This window comes from Xiphophorus maculatus, chromosome 1 (genome assembly GCF_002775205.1).
Source record: "Xiphophorus maculatus strain JP 163 A chromosome 1, X_maculatus-5.0-male, whole genome shotgun sequence".
NCBI lineage: Eukaryota > Metazoa > Chordata > Actinopteri > Cyprinodontiformes > Poeciliidae > Xiphophorus > Xiphophorus maculatus.
Window position 1 is genome coordinate 16,543,457 of NC_036443.1, and position 23,423 is coordinate 16,566,879.

Here is a 23,423-nt window from a genome sequence, read left to right on the forward strand (position 1 = left end):
AGTGTATTCTTGGTTTCCACTCCCTAATCCTTCAACATATGGAGATGCATATAAGTATACCACTCCAAAAGCACACACAGCCAAGGAGAGAATGACATCGAGTTTGGGCAACCATCTTACTTCATCTCCACCGCAAGATGTTCTCTGAGTTTTTTACATTTTCCCAAATTTTCATGAGAGGGACTTTGGTGTCCAGTTAAATTTACATCCTGAGGTCACTTTTCAGCACGACTGTTTATGTTTGCCTCAAAGCTTTTCCCTTATCCCCAACTGCCAGTTAAGGTGCACCGTTGTCTGCATTCACTCCTGCTTCGGCTTTGATGTACCAGAGAAACACACTAAACCACAGGAGGGTCCACCTCATGAAAATATGAACGCTGTCTGTGAACAGCAGCTCCTGTGTGTACAATAAAATAAGAAGACTATGTGTCTGATGAAAGCAGGTTACAAGCATCTGTTGAAGCACTCTGAGGTCTCCCTAATGATCTCGTAAGCAGCATAAGAAAAATAAACCTACCCACAAAACAGCAAGACTATTAAAGGATGCCTCGTGTCCTAAAATCTCTGGCTCTCCCCTATCTTAAGCTATTTCTAGTGAAGTTTACTTACATAGCATGCTTCAGCAACAAAGCATTTCAAAGGGCTTTACATGATAAAAGCATCCCACAACAACTAAACAAAATAAATAAATTGCATTGCAGTTGCAAAATAATGAGAAAAATTAAAAAGTTGCAATCCAAACCGAAACCATGATGTTCTCGTTATTGAAGAAAGGCAATTTTAAACAAAAGGGGTTTTAACCTTGATTTAAAGGGACTCGTGGTTTCAGCTGTTTTGCAGTTTTCTAGAAGTTTGTTTAGAGGAGAATAAAATCATAAAATGCAGTTTCTCCATGTGTGGTTCTGGTTCTGGGGATAAAAACCAGTTCGATACAAGAACAACAGGGCTTTAATTTTTTGGGGTGTGATATTCAATTCACCGGTAAAAGTATGTCAAAGTCTATTCTCTGAGCTCCAGCCAGTGTAAGGACTTTAGAATATAGGCGATGAGCTTTAGAGAGAAACCGAGCAGCAGCGTTCTGAATAAGATGCAGCAGTCTGACTTTCTAAGAAGACCCGTGAGGACACTGTTGCAGTCATCATTCCTACTAATTATAAACATATGGATGACTATTTCAAGATCTTGCCGAGACATTATTTTGGAAGTGTTTGTTAGGTGATAGAAGGCCAACTTTGTAATTGTGTTTATGCACCTCTGAAGGTTCAGGTCTGAGTCCTGATTTCAGGAATATTCAGATGTAACAGCTGAAGCCTTGTGATCGTTCCTCTTTTGATCCAACAATAATTACTTGCATTGATTTGTTCAATACATCTGCTAAGTGCTTGAGTGGGCTCATAGTCATAATGCAGTTTACTGCAGCATCCACATATGCAAAAAAAAAAAAAACATTGCTGAAGAAAATGTGACTAAGAGGATCCTCAGTCCTTAGTGTTACTAACTTAACACCATTATTTATCAGACTTGAGCCTTTTTTTTAAAGTGATAATGCCACATTTTCATTTGAATAAAACAATGCCATATTAGGGTGTGAAAAAACATAAATTTTTGATGCAAGTCATTTGTAAATGTGTTATTAAGGTGGTGAACAGTGGGTGGTTCTGGGTATGTGGTAGTTCATGCTGAGCAGGCTGTTTGCATAGCATTCAGATGACACCACATGTATGCAGTCGCACACAAAGCGACGCAATGAGCTTGTGTTGGATGGCCCTTAATATATGATAACTGGGCTAGTCAAATCTTTGTGTTGGCTGGATATGGTTAGTGTGTTTGTGCACACCCCCTGACGTATATGAGCGAAAGCATACCCTCATCAGCTCTGGTTTTAATCATAGAACTTGGTGACCGTTTGAAGGGCGTAGTCTTTTTTTGTGCCAGATTATAATTATTTTACAGTTTATCAGACATTTGACAGCCAGTGTGTTTAAGAACATGTGTCCAGCTCCAAAACAGAGATAAGAACAACCTACATGGCCCTGCACAGGCTGACGCTTGAAGGTCACTTTGTGAACATTCTGTATTAAACAATCCCTTGTGAAGAAATTTGTAATTTGCCATTATATATTTATACACTATTTAAGCAACAATTTAAGCAACAGATGAAGTAGTGTATACCTGTGAAATTAAAGCAGGTTTTTGAATTTTGTCATGAGTAAAACAAAAAAAGGAGGGTTGTTAGATATCATTAATGACCAACCAGCTACATCAAACCAAGGAACACAGCAGGGATAAAAGTGTGAACAATTTTACTGCAGTGTTATAAAAATCTCATGCTTTAAAATTAAATAGAGCACCGTTCAATCCAACATCATAAAATGAAAAGAAATAAAAATGGAACAACAATAAAACCAGGACAGAACCATCAAACTCAGCTCACAAATCTACCAAGGAGAGCATTAATTTGTGGAGCAACAAAGAGGCTCTTGAGCAACTCAAGGATTTTATTTAAAAATTCCCTAGTGAGGTGTGTGGAGAGCATGCATCTTCTTAAAAAACCATGTATCCTTATATTTCCAGATTTATATTTATGAATATAAATCTGGAAGTACAATGATACATTATTTCATTCATGTGTTGTTGTACTTCCACTTCACAATTATGCACTTTATGTTGGTTTATCATATAAAATTCCAAAATGATGAATTGAAATCGTACCATATTACTTCAAGTGGTTCAAGTGATCAGTGGGTTAACCAACATGAACAAAGCAGACTCCTAAATTAAAAAAAAAAAAAACTATATCAATAATCCATTCCAATCAACAGCTTATTCATATAAGCTGCTCTACATTAGCCCACTCTATATGCCAATGCATACTCTTAAGTAATAGGGTGGGCGTCAGGATGATTTAAAGGAGGCTTGCTATATTTCACCCAATCACTGCAGACACAGGGAGAAAAATGTAGGTCAGCCTTTCAGAAGAATGCGGCTCGGTTCTGCAGCGGATCAATACGAACACACCCACTCATACCTGACAGTCTACTAACTGGTGGAGATCCTGCACGCACCCACCACCATCAGCAACTAGTTGCCATCCTATAATAAATAAAACAATGGATCCGTCATTGTGCGCACGCATTTTTAAGACGCGTGCGCACTCTGTACACTTCAGCATCAATAGATGATATATATTACTGTGTAAATGCTGCTTTCAGATGTCTACCGGCCGGCATGGCATTAAAGACAGAGCTGGTGGCTTTGCGCACTGATGTCTGCTTGATTTATCTACAGAAGAACCGTCCATCCACATGCTTATCAGAAGACCGTCACACAATTTTCCTGTCAGTCACAATAGCAAAACCTGCCAGCATGCAGCTGTTGGGAGTTTTATGAATGAGACATGCTGCTGCTCATTTTACGCACCGACTCCGCCGGAACCTCTGCAGCACACTCACCGCGCTCACACATGCGTGGAGAAAAGCCAATGTCACTAAGGTGTAAATTAGTTTCCCTTCCGGCTCTCAGTCACACATACACATGTTCTCGCGGGTCGCATCTATTTACCTTGACAGAAAGTGCATTGTCCTCCCTGCGCGCTGCGGAGCCGACAGCTGCAGCATTTTCCCATTCAAAACGCGCCCGCTCATTCTGCTACCATCCAGCTCTCACGCCGCTTTGTTCCCGTTCAGCATATCCCGCCTCTGTGGCTCTAATGGAAGAGAGACCCGGTAGGCTGCCTGTCCACTGACAACCAGGGAACCGCCTGTAAGAGTCAGCAGCGTTGACTGACACTCACCCGCAGTGCCTCCGCTCACTCCCACTCTCTCTGTCTCTCTCTCTCTCGCACACACGGTACCGAAAGGAGGGGCAAAGGGAGGTGATGAGAAAAGGAGGGAGGACAGATAAAAAGGCAACACCCCAAATTCCTCTTCCTTTCCACCGTCGGCAATGTTTCACAGATCGCCAGCAGCTGCGCACGCCGCTAAAACCGCACAGAGCTTCCAGAGCGCATCCAGCCACAGGATAAGCACAGAGTCATCAAATTCCCCGAAAGCGACATGACGGGTTGACGCTAAATCTCAAATCTGTGCAGCTCGCTGATCCCATTCGTATTGTACAGTACAGTGAAAACTGCCCTCCACTTTAACAGAAACCGACTTTACTTTAAATCTTAAAAATATGCTATAAAGCAACTAAAATATAACACAACGTTAACAATAGAATATTACGCAAATCAAACAATTGAACAATCTTTGGACTAATTAGAAGTATAAAAATGTATGCACAGACTTTGGTTATGACCAAAAAAAAAATTGGCAATCTTTTATGTTTTTTGAGTAATTTTCTGTCTCTGAAATCAAACATTTGATGTATTTTGCATATAGCGCGGTTTTTCAAGGAGTATTTTCAAATCTAAAGATACCAGCAGAACTATGTGGTAGGGTGAGATTTTTTTCCATTTCATTTCATTTCTTTTCTATCCTTTAACAAACACAAACTTTCATGCCTCTGGTAACATGTCATGCATGAGGCCACTGCTCAGAGTTTTTTTTGAGTTATATTTATTTATATATTCTAGGCTTTCCTTTTCAGTCAATTCTTTTTAAGTTCAATTCGTTCTTTAAAGGTTAGAGTCTGCATGGCTACAGTAAAATATTCATTATAGATTAAATTATTGGCTTTTATTAGGATACACTATTTTATTATAAATAAATAAAAGTGTATTTCAGGGGTGACTGTACAAATATATAAGTGTGATTGAAATATTCTTGCTTAATTTAGGTTGATATAGTCCTTAAAATAACTACAGTGATTGTAACATAAAATAGTTAATAATGTGGGCTTAGCGGGGGAAAGAATAATCTCTCTTGAGTCCCATGGCAATTTCAGCATCTTTTTAACTTTACAGAAACATTTCCTAAGCAGTCACTGGCTATGTGGAACAAGTTTTGGCTAATAGCCAACCCATTGGTGCCACAAAGAGACCTCAAATCACATTGTAATGAAGTGAAGAGGTTAAATGACTCCATTGTTTCTCGTGTAACAAAGTGTGTATTGCCTTCAGGAGAATCACAAAGCAATAGTCTGGGTATCATGTATCTACTCCCGCGAGCTTGGCCCCTTCTCAACATCCAGTGGTGTTCAAACACTTTCAGTACTGAGTGGACCCCTGTGAATAGATCTGCCTGTCTGCTGGCTCCGTTCAATAAGTGAATGAAGAGTTAGAGAGGCACGGGAAGGAGGAGGGAGATGGAGCTAATTAACAGTGTCTTTTTATTAAGGAGAAAGAAGGGTGAGTGCAAGAAAGACAAGAGACAGAAAGGGAAGGTTTGGAAAATGTCCATAGAGGGAATAAAAAAAGAAAAAAGAAATCACTAAACCTCCCTGTTTAAATGCGGGTAAACAAAGACGGGATTCTACTGCTCACACACTTGTACTGCAGAGCCAGGTGGGCACACAGAGTGACTGCAGAGTGACTGGAACATTGGCATGCTGAACTGCAGGTGTACGGAGCTTCTGCCACTCCTGTTGCTTGGTGTTAGAGAGGTGTCTATAAGAGAGGTAAACAGAAACTTTTCCTGCACAAAAACATTCTTATACTGACACACTTTCAATGGTCTTTCAATCAGTGCGAGCAAATGCTTTTATTCCCGTCAGCGCTGATCAGAGTTTCTGGAAAGGCCAGTTGGACGGCACTCTGTCTGCTTGGCAAGCTTTGACTTCAACCTCTGACTCATGTCCAGACATGCCCTCTGTGTCTCCAGCTCTGTTTATTTGCCTCGGACTCATCGAGGGCTATCTCTTTTTTCACAACTACCTTCCTTTGCACTCACCGTCTAAAACCTTAGTGCTCATTTTCAAGGTTTCTGTTTGCAGTATAATTAGTTGGTGATGTAACTAGGTAATGACAGTGTACAGGCAGGGTCATCCCTACGACCCTGGGAACCTGTCACTCCCCCCACTGATGAAAGAAACAGGAGACCTGGGAAAGCTCATCCCTCTTATCACACCAGGAACACACAGATGGATAGTTGCAGATTCCCATGCAGCATGTGAGCTTAGCTGCAAACCGAATAAAAACATGTACAAATTCATCCTAAACACACACATCTATTACACTGGAAAACTCTTCTCATCGCAAGCCAAGTTTTTGCTCACATCCCTTCAGCAGCCAGACTAACATTCAAAGTCTGTTACATTCACTACATCACCTCGAGCTTTTCTTATCCACACATGTAGCTTCACCTCCACAATAACTGACAAAGTTTCTTTTTAACCCTGTGCTCTTTTTCTCTGCGAGGAATCCTTTTAAACTTTATTTGCTAACTTTTTGTTAGGACACCTATTTGCTGTGCAAACCACAAATCTGGTCTTTATGAAAAAGTGAAAAGGACAATATCATTGTTTAAAGAAAATTTGTTTGCAGTTTGTTGTAATTTAAGAAAGCGACAGAGCTTACAATAGGGACACAGCAAAATTTAAATTTGGGCCAATATTGATATCCAATATTAATATTGGTCTTATGGTTCTTCACTGCATCACTACAACTGTCACATGACCAACCTCCTCCACTTCCCTCTATAGAAAAATAGCAACAAAGAGAAAATCCATATCTTTATTTGCTTAATGGTTGGACTGATATGACTATATGTTAAAATGCATAATATATGATGGCTATATTGTGCATCCCTGGTATGAAATCAATATGTTTTGATGTGTTGTACAAGCAGTCAAAGTTCAAACCTAAGTTTAAGTGAGAGGCTTTTCAACGAGCTGCAAACTGATGTTCAGAGACGCTCTCTATGTAGTCTGACTGAGACTGAGATATTTAGCAAGAATTGGCAAAAGCATCAGTTTATACATGTGTACAAATAGTAGAAATAGGATTTAAAAGACATGAAGATTTAATTTCTTTGAAAGTTACTTTTGCAAATATTAATGTAATAAGTTTCAAGTAAATTATTAGTCTATGTTCTCAACAGATTTAAATCTCCAAGAATCTTAAAAAAAATTCTCAAGAATCCAAAGAAAGAGGATTTTAATTACTAAGCAAAGTAAGCAAAAGGATCAAACATTATCATTGGAAAGTATCTACAGTTTTCTAAAAGGTGGAAATAAAATGCCATGTTTTTATCTGTCGCTTCAAAAAGGCAGAATAAAAGTTTGTTGTGTGATTTTTCACCTGGAATGTGATCTAATTTGTGCATGTAATCAATAAAGTATGCAGCTAGCAATTGCAGAAATTATATAGATAATAAAAGTTATGCCAAACAAACTTTAGTGTCGTGGGGGTTTTCATTGGATTTCATTTCTCGATTTGAATTTGCTCCAACACTCCAGCTGGTTTTGCACTCTGCCAATAGCTACAAATATGACTGAGCTTGAAGGTTGCGCCAGCCAAGAAAAGGTGAATACATACCATGACAGATTGATCTATTAATTAAAGCCACATCATTCAGTCACTGAGACACTGTCTTATTGTGATATGCCTCATGGCTTCATCTAGTCATAGCCCTGACAGCATCAGAGACGCCCATATACAAGACGGGACAGCACATCAGCTATAATGCCAACCTGTTTTTACAATCAACATTTTCAAGGCTTCGTGTCATGCCGTAAATATTCCGCTTAGCCTTGAGCAGGCTGTGATCGTGTGAAACATTCAGGCTGTCGAAAATATCACTTTTCTACATGTTTCAGCTAGTTGGACAAGGATTTTGGCAGACTTGTGGCACTCACACATACCTGAAAGCAGAGAGGCATGCATGGAAACAGAAAACTCTATAGGGGGAATATACAAACAAATATCCAGAAGTCTTTTTTTCTTGCATTCTATTTTTTTTTGTAGAGCTATAAGAAACCACCCCTTTACCTAAGAATGGTGGAAAAAATACAATCTATTTCAAAACACCATCTTATGGCACAGCTGACTTGAGTTGTGTTTGAAGTGATCAGAAATACCAAAGCAGAGTCCTATAGAAGTGAACCCGATCTGACAGACTGTCAATGTGATTACATTGTTGGCAATGAATGCCAAACCTTTCCTCGTGCCAGCACACTGAAAAAGCACCATCCCACTCATCAGAGCATATTCAACATTTCTTTTTGTATTTCGAACATTTAACTACCAATGGGCTTTTTATTGTGGTTGGATGACATGACCATAGAAGGACTTCTGAGAGACTGTACGCCAATCGTTTAGTCTACTGCCACCAAACAGCTCCAGAGGAAATTTACTGACAAACCTTCATCTTGCTTTGTGGGAATGAATGTTACCCAACTACACTTTACAAACCATAACTCCCTCCTACCCCCAAACTCAAACCAGAAAACTCTCTTACAACTGAGCAGCTCTTGCAGCTACATACTCAGGGTTAGAACACTAAAAGGTGGTTTCAAAATTCCTGCCACCAAAAGTATTTTAGAGTTCTCTCTTCTCTTCTTCTAAAGAAGCACTCTTGTGGTTGATTGAGGGACCCTCCATGTCAGAACCACAATAAGAGTTTTTTTTACTTTGAGTGAAAAGGGAAGAATAACTTTGTGGAAGGTTTTGTTCTGTTAAGAACAAGGATTGGTGGAACTTGACTTCAAAGATGCTTTCTTTCTTAAGGGAGAAAGAGCCCAAAAAGTTCAAATGCAGCTCAAGAGGTTTCTGCAGCCAGTTCAACCTAAAGTCTGCTAATGAGAGAATTTTCAGTGCCGCACATGCTTGAAAGGATAAGATTAAGGAATAATGTAATGGGGAGAACAGGAAGGGAGGATGATGGCAGGGGGGCAGAAGGAAAAGTGTGTGACGAATGTTGAAACAGCTCCAGAGAATAGCACGGTGGGAGTCAATGGGAGGAAAGCAGGGGTGATTCTTATGCGCATTACACACCCCCATCACACCCCACTGTTAGGAATCCAAGACTTAGAGTTTGCTGTTAAAATTGCATGTGTACATGTGTGTGTTGGCACATAGGTAGGGTTGATTTAAAGCAGCTTCGATGCAAAGCTTTAAAGGCTTCCAAAGATCTTTTTTCTAAACTGTAGAGTTTAATTTACCCCCTATATATGAACTCAGCATGTTCTCTGAATGCAGTATTGAAGTAAGAGAGTGTAAAACAGTGAAAACAAGCTTAAAGAGAGCGTATAACATGTGCGTGTAGGAATGGGCATGTGGGTGTGTGTGTGTGTGTATATAGTGGGCTTGGGTAGCGAAGGATATGTTTTACTTTGGGAACCAAACCTTTAGAAACAGACCCTGATCATAAATAAACTATGTGAAGCACAAGTTTCACACTGAAAACAAGATTTAAGTCAAAATAAAAAGTGAGAATGAAATTCTGATCACAAACCTCAAGAGATGCAATCCAGTTTTCACCAAATCTGTGAAAACGTTTAGAATGACCTCTCCAACGTATTGGTAGTTCTTTGAGAATAAGAAGCATCTTTACTAGGCAAGTTTAGGAAACAAACCAGGAATCTGACTTTGGTTCTACTTTACTCGCAATGAAGACATTTCAAACATAAATATATAGAAAGGCAACATGAAAACTATGTTTTTAAAATTCTGTTTAGACCAAATTAGTAATTTAGAGTTGTGATCAACTGACACATACACACACTTGTTAGACTATGGGACTAAGCTCCTCATTGGAGAGAACCAATGAGGAGAACTTGCAAACACCATGCAGAAAATTAGCAGGCAGGTTTTTGAAACCAGGACCTTCTTATGCCAGGCATGCAGCCATCAGACTAGTAATGTATATTAAACTGAACTTTAGAGAGGAATGTCAGAAAGCTATTGGTAAAGTATGAATTTCCCAATCAGAATTTCATTGTTGAGCCCTTCATGACATCTTCCCCTCAGAGGAGACTTAAATGAAAATGTTTGTTGACTAAATGATGTCAGGTCCATTGGTTCATATCTGAGCTTGTTGGTTTAGTGTCATGTTCACTGCCGGCTGTTATTTTCAGGTCATAGGACCCTTTCCTCTCCCGCTGTAGGTCAAGTGTGATTCCATCGTAAGGAAGGAAAATAGTGCAAATCAAAAACAGCCCCAGGAAGATGAAGATTCATCTCTTTCCTTCAAGGAAAAGGGGTTGGGTTTACTCATCGGCCAAAAGCTGTGACATTCTGACCTCTGTAAAATGAAAGAGATGAACTCACTCGCTAACACTGTCCCATGCAGTTCTTTTCTTTTGCATGGATTGTTAACACTGAAACACATCCTTCTGAACTTTGTGGGGGTCCTGGAACTTCCCCAGACACATCCTCTGCCTCCCAAAAACTCAGATTGTCCTTGCAGAAGTCATTGAGTTCTCTAGAGCTTTTCAAAACCCTGCCATGAGAGGAAGCCAGGGATTATGAGGGATTATGCCATAGCGTACCCATAAGGATTTACCAAGGCCCAGCATGAACGGTGAAGATGGGGGTACCTAAGCAACAGTTCCTAAGACTCAAATAAATAAAAAAACACACTTTTTTCTTTCTTTGCAGAGAATAGGCAGGTAAAGTAAAATAAAATTTAAAAAACACATTTTACCATGACAAAATATTTTTGCACGGAGCTTTGACAAGGAATACGAAGTGCTGTCCAAATATCTTTATGCACATTATTTTTTTCTTGTAGCCAAAGTTTCCTCCAAAGTGTTTTTTTGCCTTCCAAATAAAATTGTGAGAATAGTTTTAAAAGCAGTTCCCAAGCTGCAGTCCAGAACATGTGTTTGTTGCTCAACAGTTCATTTCACAATCATAAGATGGAATGTGGTCAAACTAAATACATCCTGGAAGTACAAGTCACGTCTTCTTCCAACTACTGACAGAAGATAACATGGACATAAATATTTCAGTAGGAAAAAGGAAACACATCTGACAATAAATTCTCAGATTTTATGTAATGAATAATATAACATAAAACTAATTTTCAAAAGATCAAATACAGCCCCCAAATCCCTGTGTGGCATATTCTGTTATTTCTCATTTAAATAAAAATAAATACAAAATACTTAAGCTGGTCTGAGTTAAAGACAATGACATTACAATGTCTTATGAAGCAATTAAACAGTTTGAGATACTGTGAGAAAGTTATTTCATCAATGGAAAATATTCACAATCTCTTTCCAGTCTTCTCAGTTAATGATGACTGAGCAAGTTATCTCTACTGATCAGTGACTTTAAAAAAAACACTCAAGCAATAAATGCAAAACTTGTCATGTCTCAGCACAATAAAGGTTAGCAGAAAAGTTGTCAGAGGAAGGTGCTTTCTCTCTAGAAAAAAACAAAACATGGGATTATGAGTTGGATTTGGAAAATTGCAACAACAACAACAACAACAAAAAAGCTGCATTTCACCCCAGAGTAGCTTTCTGGTGCATCAGAACTATGGGATCGTAGACTCCAACAATTTCAGTGTGTTCTAGAACTGATAGTGCATTTTTAAATCTCAGAAGCTCAAATGTGGGAACAATGTCACACTCAATTTGAGCATGACTGGGAACTTGGAAGATCCAGCTTCTGAATCCTCAGAGAATCCATCGCAAACGAGAGAACTGGGGTTTTCCTTAAACTGGGTTAACAACAGGACAACTTCATATGCATACATAATAAAACTGCAAATGCTCAGAGGTTTACAGAAACAAATGTCTGCCGATGACAAACGGCAGTAAAGAATTTTGAGTACACACAACTCCATTAGGTCCTCCTCTCTTTGAGTAGTCGTTGCCAAAAGTGATTCTACTGGTATTCAATCATTAGGTGTGTTTAGGCTTCACAAACTTCTTTTAATGACGGGGTGTACAATGACATGCATAATTGTTCTTTTGAGGACATATTCAACTAATTTTAAGCACTGGTAAAGACCAGATTTTTTATGTCCTGAAATATAAAACCTTGGAATTATAGGAGGGCCGTCTTATATTTCACCTTGCCTGTTTGTCTGTGAAGACAAAGGGTCAGATCCATTAGGTGAAACTTTCATACAGAATCCTCTGGAGTGACTTAGTACGCTTGAGAATCTACTGGGACCCTTTAGAATGAGCTTAAAGTGTGGGAGAGGGATTTTTAAAATTAGTTATTTATCCATTATTTTACTAGCAAGTGACTTGAAATAAAATCTCTTTTTCAGGGGTTATCCAGGTTACCATCCTTGACCTGTTGAACCTACAACTTGGTTATGAAAAAGCAGAACACGGACGTATGATGGATAGATGAATAGATTATTGTGAACATCCCTCTGAATCTCCAAATCTCAATCTTCATTAAATCACTTCCAGTGTCTCAGAAAACCGCCACGTGTATGTGCGGATGTGTGTGTCAGTGTGTGTAGCAGACAAACAGATTAACGTCATTAGTGTTTGTCAAAGACCTCCTGCTGATATAGCTGGAGCTGGTTACATCATCGCTGAAAAAAAAAAAATAGCCAGACAGATGAACAGTAGAGTTAAATGCACACTCAGCATTTTTATATGAACTACATATGGTGACATTATCATGCTGCAAAAGTGCTACTTTCATTGTTAGCCAGTTTAAAATGAACTCGCTTTATATGGAAGGCAGAGTGCCATCGTCAGTGACAAAGAAATCTCCATATGACTTTGTTTATACACGCAAGTGATGATGTGAGACTCTTTTAATCGGCTAATAAAAAAAAGCTTTTAGTGTAGGCGTGTGTGTGTGTGTGTGTTCTTCATGGGTGTTCGCTCTACTGTTTGAGTCCACACGTGCTGGAACAAAGGCAGCGCGGTCTTCCCCATTGGGTCGAGTTCTTTTAGCAATGACAGCAAAAGTAATTGATTACACGCCACACTGAGCAGACAGAGCCAATAGAGTGGGACACAGAGGCAGAGAGGCCCAGAGAGGAGCAGGTATCCAACACATAACCCATCTTTACCCTCCTGAACCACATCCCAGTCTGTCTCTCATCAACATTTCATGAAAACTGCACCACCTCTGGCACACATGCTTGTGTGACATTTACGCAGTCACACAAGCATGGAAATCAGTCTGCCATAAACAAAATGACAGCCCTTTCTTAAACAGAATTGAAGGAAGATGTTAGAAAGAGTTATTTGATCTCATTATGTGAAATGTCAGCTTCATTTTAAAGAAATCAAAGCACATGCAGCCTTTATTTGGTTACTGCCCTATGTCGCAATGGCACAGTCCGATTACAACCTTAGTTATAATAACATTCAGAGTGTGGGAGTGGGCTGTACTGTTTTTGTATAGGAGGTGGTCTGTAACTTGACTGCAGAAGGTGTCAAAGTTCAAAGATCACAGATGAGAGAAAACCTACATGAAAGTCACACTATGAGCAGGTTTGCAGCAAGTCTCTCACCAGTTTATTATCAGTTAGACAATTAAATTTATAACGGCGTCTGGGGGAAGAGTCTTGCTGTTTGGCCAGTAGGTGGGGTCAGAGTATCGAAATATTAAACTTGACCTAAAGAACACCACTTTGTTCCTACACAAACAACTGCAGGTACATGTAACACAAGTTTAAAGGAATCGGCAATCTTATATGGTGCAGAACACTAAAGGTAAGATTTAAACATAACAACCAAGACAAAAAAGTTAAACACAATTAAAAAAGCTTGAACGTTTAAATTCAATCACATTCGGTCACAAGGCCGAAGTAACCAGCTGATGATGTCTAAACTTATTCCAGGCACCACTATTTTCAGAACGCGTCAGCTGCAGACTAAAAACAAACAAAAAACAAAAAAAAGGAAGCTTATTTCTGTTTCTTCTGTTTCACTTCTCTATACAGTGCAGCACTGACACATAACATAAACCAGCTCCGTTCTGTTATTTCTAACAAGTACTGTACGTGGCGCCGCATGCACATACTTCACCAACCAGACTCTGCTTCAGGGAGTTGTGTTTATGTCTCTGAATGTGTATGTGTACGTTTGTCCTGCTCCACAATAAATGCTCTCATAATTCAGGCACTTAGTGCAGTGAACCGACCTCTCTTGCTCTCTGGTGTTGGGGATGAGTGTTCTTCCATCCATGAGCTAAAGTGTCTGCAGCTACCGGGGCAGAAAATGAGCCACACACTCATGGTATATTTGACCTTTGGATGTGTGCATGTAAAGCCTCTGATCAACACTTGAACAACAACAATTGCAAATCAATAGTGTTTGTTACAACCAAGGGGATTTCAGTGGGTAACTTGTGTGGTGGGTGATGACCCCACCAGTAGGTGGTCTGTATTTGTTTTGTTCTTCGGGCTCAAGGCTGACATCAGTGGCATATGACACACCTGGGCTTACAGAGTTGCTCCTGCCTGCTGTCACTGGCTCTCCTTAAGCAGTGGGGAAAACTCCCAGGTTGCCTTTGAAATTTTGGTGGAAATGATATTGTGTGCTTCATACACTCCCACAGTCCATTCACTTATTCATTAGTGATGACTAATATGCCATGTTATTTTTCCTAAATTTATTTATATATTTGAGTCAGGCTGTTGCAAGTGGAGGTTTAACCAGAATATAAATCTGGGTCATCTCACAGCAGAAGCAGTAATCAGCAACATGTAGTTTGTCCTTAGATTAAATCTTGCAGCTTCTCAAAAAATAAATATACACAAACAGAAATTGCTTACATAAGCAAAATATCATTGCCTACGGCTATTTCAATACCCCCTTCACCCACATAAGAGATTTTAAAAAATAGTAATTTCGATGATTATTCTTAGTTACATTACACTGTGAAATGAATGAGGTACCTTAAAAACACAGAATGCCCAATCTCATCCCTACAAATTATCTTTATCTGTTATCTTTTGCTTACTGTGTGTTATCTTTGTTTTTTTGCCTGGGAGCTGCTGGTAACTTCAATTTCCTGAGGGAGTCTTCCCAAAGGATCAATAAAGTACAAGTCTAAGTCTAAGTCTAAATAGGTCAGGCTCTGAGGCATTATAAATTATCTGTATCTTAGTCCTTCACTAAATTTAACTCCTGATGCCTGTTGTTGGTGAACCATCTGTGATTTTATGTCTACCACACCCCTAACAAGCTATGCTACAAACAATTTGCAGGAGCATTAAAACAAAATTACATGCAAGATTTGCAAAACTGAATCACAGACAATTAATGTTATCTTGTTTATCAAACAAATCTGTGTTTTCCTGTGGGATTAAGGTTTTTACCCTTTGCATTGTCCACTTTCAGAACATTATTCCTCCATAAACACACAGCCATGAACTCATAATGGATCATTTTGTTCACATCGTAAGAGTTGATTAGGTAAAGCTTGTACCTCAGTGTGCTTTTAGAGAATGTTACTGGGACTGAAACCAAAGGGTTGTGGTGTATAACTCAGCCGAGCTATTTGGGTGGCTACGTGTTGAGCAATTCCAGATTTTCCTTTTATCTGGCTGAGGTCTGTGTTACCATCCAAATGCATTCAGTGTCTAATTTGCACACAAAATATTTTGTGCCATCATCAATTACTTAGATTCTACTGATCAATGTATTGGACAGATTAGATGAGCACTGGAGGATCATATTGCTTTTCCTGAAATTAACTAATAAAAATGCTTCACCTGTATGTTGTCTTAAGTTTTGATTGACTCTGGAGACCAAATAATGACATATTTCCTTCATAAAGACTAAAGTAGTTATTTCTTTTGTTTTTGTTTATTCACATTTACGCAGTCTTAATAAGAAACTTTCCCCATGCACTTACATATTTACTGACATTTAAGCATTTCCTTTACAAAAGCTCCGCATTCATAATGGATACTTTATTGTGAATACAATGTAACCTTTTTTTAAACATAATCTTCTTTAAGTTCCCAGACATAAACACTCAGAAAGGAATCTTGTCATGCTCTACCCTGTCAGTGTTTCCCGGTAAAAATGACTCGTATGTGAATAAGACTGCGTGACGGACTGCGGAGATTCCTGGATCCAGATGGAGGAAGAATTTGTTTTAAGAGTTGAGGTCCTCACTTAAAAAAATAAAATAAACTAATAACTGGTAGAAGGAATCGTGACTCAGGCTGTGTGAGAGAGAGTATATGGGGTCTGTGCGGAGTCCAGTCATGTTATAGTCACAGTAAGTTTACCTTTGCATGTGACTGTGAGTCATGTCTTAACTTTAGTGACTCATGGCGAGTATGGAGTCAAATCAAGCCTTGTTTATTGACAAATTCACATACTTTGCCCTTCATATAATTTCTCTTTCAACATAAAGTGAGAAGATATGCATAACCCTGACAAAGAAATGAATTATGCATTGAGGGAACTCCTATGTACAATATCTACCGAGATGAGATGTGGAAGAGTACGGTGACCTGTGTATGATGCTGCTGGTATTTGAATGCATGATGAAGCAGGATATGTAATAAATTATGCGAATATGGAGAGGATTCAGAGGGAATGCACCCAGACAATTTGTCAGGGAGGAGGGACCTCATCAGGGAATGGGGAAACGGCAGCACCAGTCTGCCCTCTAGTGGGAAACATATATTAGTTAAGGTGCAAAATTAAGAAACTATTTAGCTCTTTATTTGCGGTTTGCAAGAGAAACTTAAAGCAACAAAATGCACAAACTACTAACTAAATAGTATTCAGAAGTGGATGTTTTTGTAGTAAAACTTGCAAAAAAGTTACAACTTTGGGAAGTTGCTCAGATTCCTACTCTATTTTGACCTGTAATAAATACCAGTTGTATAAATATGTAATGTACTTGCATTAATAAAATAATATTGCACTTTAGACCAAAGATGAGTAGCCTCTAAGCAAATCTATGACAATATCAGTCATAAATTCCCCTTAAACAGAAGAAAAAGAGAGATAAAAGTAGATGTGTTTTCCTTTCATCTACCGGCCTGTCAATCTCTTTATAGTGTTGTTTGACATTTCTCTGTCCCAAACTATTTTTCTTTTAGAACATTGGCCTAGTGGTTTGGCGTCCTCAAAGAAACTTTGCATAACCTTATTGGTGACCTGCAACAAAGCATCTCTACAGGGGTTTAAACTGTGTGTGTTGCAACTGTTTTTACTGTGACTGGGGGTGCATTTTTGTGATTACCGTGGAGATGTCGAGCTGTGGCCTGAAAGGGGCTTTTTTTTCAGTTTGCTTGGACGAACTCTGACTGCAGCTGACAAACACTCAGCCAGAATCCAAGCTCACAATGAGATATTGTGTTTTTGTTCGGCGTCCTCAGAGTCGGTCACTGAAACATGACTCTGCTTCTAAAGTTGTGTGAAAAATGCAGAATCGTACATTTTGAGCAAGTAGCGAAAGATCACCGAGGGAGCACAGCTTAGATCATTTTCAGTAGATCTCCTAAAACTATACTGTCTTTATTCTGTAGTGACTAGAAGTGCAGGCTTAATGGTGGAGCAGTAGTTTGCAAGTTGTGGGTTTAAAACCCAGCGATGGGCCTTTCTATGGAGTTTGCATGTTTTACCTGTAACTGTGTGGGTTCTCTTTGGATACTTTGGCTTCTTCAGTCCAGTGGTTACTTTTAATTGTTCTCAGGAGTGAAAGTGTGTGTAGGGGTGTTTGTTCTGTGTGTCTCTGTGTTGTCCTGAGATGGACACAAGATGATCTCTCCAGTGTTTTCGGCTGTCTCTTGAATGGACAATGAATGGGTGGATTATTAAAAAGTGACTGAAATTTGATATTTTTTTGACTGGCCTTGATTGACTGGTGGAGAACTCAAAAAGCGAATCTTTTCTCTGAACAGCAAGCACACCATGAACACACCAACGTGTCACACCAGTCTTCATGGTGCAACTGGAGTCTGCAGGGAAAATATCCACAGTTTATCAAGAATCTTGTTTCAGTTTTTCTATAAAGGGATGCTAGCCAATTACTCAGACACAGAGCCAGACTTTATTTAATGGTGCTGGCCATTCCTTCACCATTTGAAACTTTTTAATGTTTCAGACCCAACTATTTCTGGAACAGAATATCATATCATGTACATTTCATCATTAGTAGGCAAAGGAGAAAACTGAAGAAGTAACGAGGAAGGCGCATTGTATTACAGTAAAGTTATTTTGTTTTACCCTTTCAAGCTCTTAACCTATTATAGAAGATGTGGGGCATTGAAAAGTTGGCAGGCTTGCTTCTGATTGGTGCAGTACTGATAGAGATATTATTCTTGTATATATGTTCCAAGTAAAGCCATGAACAGCAGAAGCTATCATGGTGATTTATCCTCTTGTGACCTATTCTAGTGATTAGGCTCTGAACAAACAACTTATGTTCACCTTTTCAGGTTACAATGTTGTGGTAGTCAACATCCAGACAGACAAGTGAATACAACTGAATCTTATATGAGATTAAGTCAGAACATGTTTATCAGACTGTGGATGTGAATTAGTTACAGTTTTCTAAAGATTTCTGTATTCTAGCTTTTTCAGCAGGTTGCTCCATGTGGAAGCCTGTTAGCAACCCCAGCCAGCTCAATAATGGGAGGCTCTCTCCATGGGGCCTTGGAAATGGTGACAACATTCCCTGATGCTGCCAGAGGGCTGCTCTCAAATTTGAGCAGGGGAAACATCTGACATGAAAAAACAGGCAAGAGAGGGTGGTGGGACTGTGATTTGTTACAGGAACTACATGGTCCTGCTTCATTATTTATGGTCAAAATAAAGAGGTGCGGTTAGAAACGGGCTTTTAAAACTAAAGAGCACACACTCACCCATTCTCTAAGTCGTCAATATCATCATCGTCGACATCATCATCATCGCCATCGTCTTCGTAGTCATCGATTGGATTCTTGCCCCCAAAATCGCTGTCACTGAGGTAATCTCCCTTCAGGAGAGATGGATCTGAATCCTCCAAGTCTTCTATGAGGTGGATACGTGAGGTCTGGCTGAGGCGGAGGGGAACGTCAGATGGGGCGCTTCCTGTGGATGGGGCGTCGCCGGCCTGCAGACGGGGGCTTGCTTGCCCATGGCGCCATGACAGAGGAGAGGAGCGGTTGGAGATGCTAGAGATTGAGAAGGCAGCAGCTTCATCGCTGTCATAGTTGATGGTCCCCTCCACGCAGCTACTGGATGGGAAACAAACAAAAAGGTCAAAAAGTTGATTAATTTCCTCATTTGACCTGATAAGAGCTCAGCATCCCAACACATTGTGAGTACACAACCATGATCGGATGATGTTTTGTCTGAATGCCAGATAATGTATTTGTACTGTGGATATGAAGTCCTCTGTGGAACTGAGATAAGGGAGATATTTAATCTGTTTATTTGGATCCCCACTAGCCATTACTGTAAGAATGGCTACTCTTCCTGGAGTCCACATCAAAGATCTACCCACCTTCTTATCCAAGTAATCCCCTCATTTGTATTGAACGTAAGGCAAGGATCAATGCTATGTCCTTGCATAGCATTGGGTCCTTGCATTATATGTTTTGTGTAAAGTAAGTGAAGATTTCATGAGACTATATTCTCTCTGCATGCTATACAGTTAAGCCTCAGCCTGACACAGTGACATTATTTAGGAGGTTTTAGGTTTTTTTTTTTTTATTGATCTAGACCTTCAACTAGACCTTCACTGACCCGTACCAGAAGTAACAGAATCAGTTGCTTGCTCCAAGCCAGACTGAACTGCTATTTGTGCCAAAACCAAGAGGTCAGCTGAACTGTGAGTCAAATGCTTGACCTGGAGGTTACTGGAGATCTAATACGGGTCCTTTAAAGGTGAGAAAGCCAGTGGTAACCTGAGTCCGTGTGCTCACTGATATTGGACTCATGTCCGTTTTCTCTACTCCCTCTTACATAAAAATTAGGTATTAGAATTTAGGTTTAGGCAATCTCTTCTGACATTTTATATTTTGATTATCTGAGTTACTTTTCCCATCAAATTTGGAATCTTTCATGTGGTATCAAGAAAGCTCCCCAGGAAATTAAGCATTTACTTTTCAGATAGATTTTCAGAATACAATGGACCAATTAATTTATGACATTGCTGAAACTCACTGTATTTAAAAATAAACATCTTCCACCTACCTGAAACTCATGATTTCCCGTTACGGAGGATGCATCCCCTTCTCATCCAAACCTCACTATAAGATGCTTTGTATTGACTTTACAAGGCTTAGGGATTATTCTGCTGTGACTATGTTTGCTTTGAGCTTACCTTAGAATAATTCCACCCGCAGAGGCATAATGAACAGGTTTTTGTTGCTGTTTTCCTGTCAGCAAACCTGCCTTCATATGGCTCAACACTGAGTGTGATAACTGCACACTGTGTGACAATCACTTTATGCCAGGAAACATTTGTATGTGTCTACAAACATGATCAGTAAAAACTCACTGTGTGCCAAAGTAGTACGGCACAGCACATCACTACTTAGTGCCTGGTCTGAGAATTATGAGAATTAGCATATTAAAAGTTACAAGCGCTCACGCTGTGTCATGGCATTTGCATTTACCCGCTGCATTAAAATTAATCTCGTCTGCAGGATACAGAAACGTCCTCGTAAAAAATACTGTAAAACATTTCTGAATAAAAAGCCACATGGCTAAACATGAAGAAACGGCGATCCTCTTGTTGGAATAGATTTTAAAAGCCTTTTTGTGTGTTACATGGTTACAAAATAGAAGATAAAAGATGTGAAATACACTGATTAGCTTTTCAGGGGAATCGTTTTGTTTAATAAATACAAATCTCCAGCTCACACAGGATATATGACATCCTATTTGCACATAAGACTTTCTGAGGCAGACTCTGGGCCTTAAAGCAAAGTCAGTACTTGCTGACTGAAGGTTATCACAATGCAATAAAAATATGAACGGCAGAGGAAATGTATTCCAGCAGGGAACCATCTGCTGAGCTGCTCTACACGTGGAGTGCTCCTGCTGAGGGACAGGGAAAGGATGCATACTGGAGGAATGCAAAGACGAACGGATGGAAGGGAAGCTCTGAAGGACAAGGACACATTAAATACTGAAACTGGCACAGGATCCAATGGAAGGAAAAGGACATCCCGACACACTTAAATTCAATCAGTCCAAGCATCGTCGCAAGATACAACTCTTTCAACCGTTCAAAAGAAAGACTAGCTTTGAGGTCATTTTTGAATTTATTCTGTTTTGTAACAACAATTGAAACAAGACTCATTGCAAGATGAGGGTGACAGACTGACTGCTATAGGTCAAATAGGGAAACCGATATTGATCTGCGTTCCCACAGGCTCGTCACCACCTTATGCAACACTCTGGTTGAAATGTCAAGGATTCTGATGTGTGCGTTTCATTTTTAGCATCCTTTTCCCATTAGATTGTGTGTGTGCGTGCATGTGGGTGGGGGTATGTGTGTGCGTATGTGTGTGTATTTTGGGGTTTTTGAGTGGCTGACCTGTGGCTGAGCTGAACCCCTCTCAGACTGGTCATGGTTTCCTCCAGGTTCTGACGAAGGTCCAGCACATTTTGCACCGTCCTTTTCCTTTGAGACTCTGGATCTGCAGGGGTGCAAAAGTCCTAATTACATGTATGAAGAGGATGAGTGACATAACACCGAATATGACCAAATATGACATTCTTATTAAGCCTAAGGAAAGACCTTGAAAAGACAGTGACGTTTAATACATGTGCCTTGTAGCCAAAATCTCAGATAGCTTTATGAGCAATAATGGTTCTCATTCCCTTGAATATTTTGCACATTTTGTCACATTATAACAACAAACTTTACCAACACAGAGTAGTGTAATATTATTATTATTATTATTATTGTGAAGTTGAACTTAATGTTCATGTAAAATATGTTTTATAATGTAAAATGTGAAAACGTTCAACATTGATTAACACTTTTGCCAGCCTCTGTAACAGCAGTGTGAACAGGTATTTTTTATAAACAACAGCACAGCAAAAATAAACAAATCATGAAACAGATTAAAAAGATAGAAGAAAAACCTTAACCCATATCATTTTCAACCAAACAGCTTTGTCATCTGCCTTTATAGATGTATGTATCTCACTTTAGTCTGAGCATTCTGCCACTTCTATCCATGTGGACTAAACCAAAATCTATCCTCAAATAACCTTAGTAGCAGACACACTGGATTCTGTGTCACCCCTTTCAAATCGGTTGCAATCTGCTCAAACAGAATCATATAGATTAATGATTTACAGTAACGTGAGGGTGTGGGTGGGCCTGTCCTCAAACTGCCCGCAAGCAGGAATGGATTAGATGAAGTGAAAAAAACACAGAGCCATTAAAACAACAAAATGCTATGACACAGTTCCAAACTAAAAGCTCTAATGTTCAGATATAACTTTTTTTTCTTTCATGAGAGACTGTTATGTTTCTAGATTTTAATACTATCACGAGACACCCAACACTCTCTTTATTACACCCTTTCAACAGAGGGAAAAAAGCATCTCTTTCAGGTAGGAACTAATCAGGACACCTCTGCTGCATCGTTTAACCTTCACCCCTGCTTGCCTCAACTCTCCAGAGTATGTTTATGTGAAATGAGATGGTGGAAACAGAAGTGTTATGAAGGTCAGATACAGGGCTGTCTGTTTATCCCTGAGGTTGAGTTCAATAGACTATTAGTCCAAGCCAGCTGACTCCCAAACCTGCACAACAAAAAGTATTACTTAGCCACAGGAAATTGTCACATGGCAAAATAAATAAGGGGATCCCTTTAAGTTCATCATCTCCACATTCTTAGAAGATATTTTAAAGGATCAATTTTAATTTTTCCATATTTTTATGTCAGTAATTTATTACTAATGTTACCAGCAACATTAGTACTTAGTGTGTAAAACTACTTGGCTGCCTGAGTGATGTTTGAAAAAGGGTTGCACCAAATTTTCAGACGCAATGCAAACTCAAGGTGATTAAGGTTTATTTTGGGGCTACAACTCCAAAACAGGAAAATGTTTTGCCCAATGAATGTTAAATATCACTCCTGCGAAGAAGCCCAGATGGTTAATGAGGAGGAAAAGAGTAAGAGGTCATCCTAATGAGAGAGGAGGGAAAATAATGAGGTGCTGGAAGTGTCAATCCCAACAACAGCTGCACACTTACCCAATGGACACATTTGTATATGAATAGTTAGTTGGCCTCCTCTCTTTCAAAGATACAGACAATCTAATAGATACTTGGACCAAATGTAACCGGATTGATTTGTTGTCAAAGAATAAAACAACAAATAAAATTGATCAGGCTGCACATCAAGAACAAAAAGGACATGATGACTTTGTAATCCAAACGTGCAACTCAAATACACACGTGCACCCTACAGACACCAGATGACCAAAAACATAAAAACTCCAAAGAAATTTTTTTTTTTTCTTTTCAGATGGAAAGTGGAGATGTGACAAAGACTCCTACCGTGCAAATTCAGGCCATGAAAACACGGCTTAAGGACGTTCAGAGTTGATAATGTGATCACATTGAGATTAATCTGGAACAAAGCGTCTGAAATACACGCAAACACAGACAAAGCGTGACACACGCATGT

General features: G+C 39.4%; 1 protein-coding gene across 3 annotated transcripts in view; it reads right to left on the reverse strand.

Annotated features, from left to right (window-relative positions):
- LOC102236093 (neuron navigator 1) overlaps nt 1-23,423 on the reverse strand; it is an 87,357-nt gene that overhangs the window by 32,949 nt on the left and 30,985 nt on the right. For 2 of the 3 annotated variants that reach the window (XM_023332725.1, XM_023332727.1), the window contains 2 exons: nt 21,311-21,413; nt 18,645-18,998 (listed from right to left, as the gene is read on the reverse strand). In XM_023332725.1, coding sequence (XP_023188493.1) covers nt 18,645-18,998; nt 21,311-21,413 — 457 coding nt within the window. Of the gene's footprint in view, nt 1-3,561; nt 3,817-18,644; nt 18,999-21,310; nt 21,414-23,423 lie in introns of those variants that run through there. The other variant, XM_023332733.1, reaches the window with a different exon arrangement.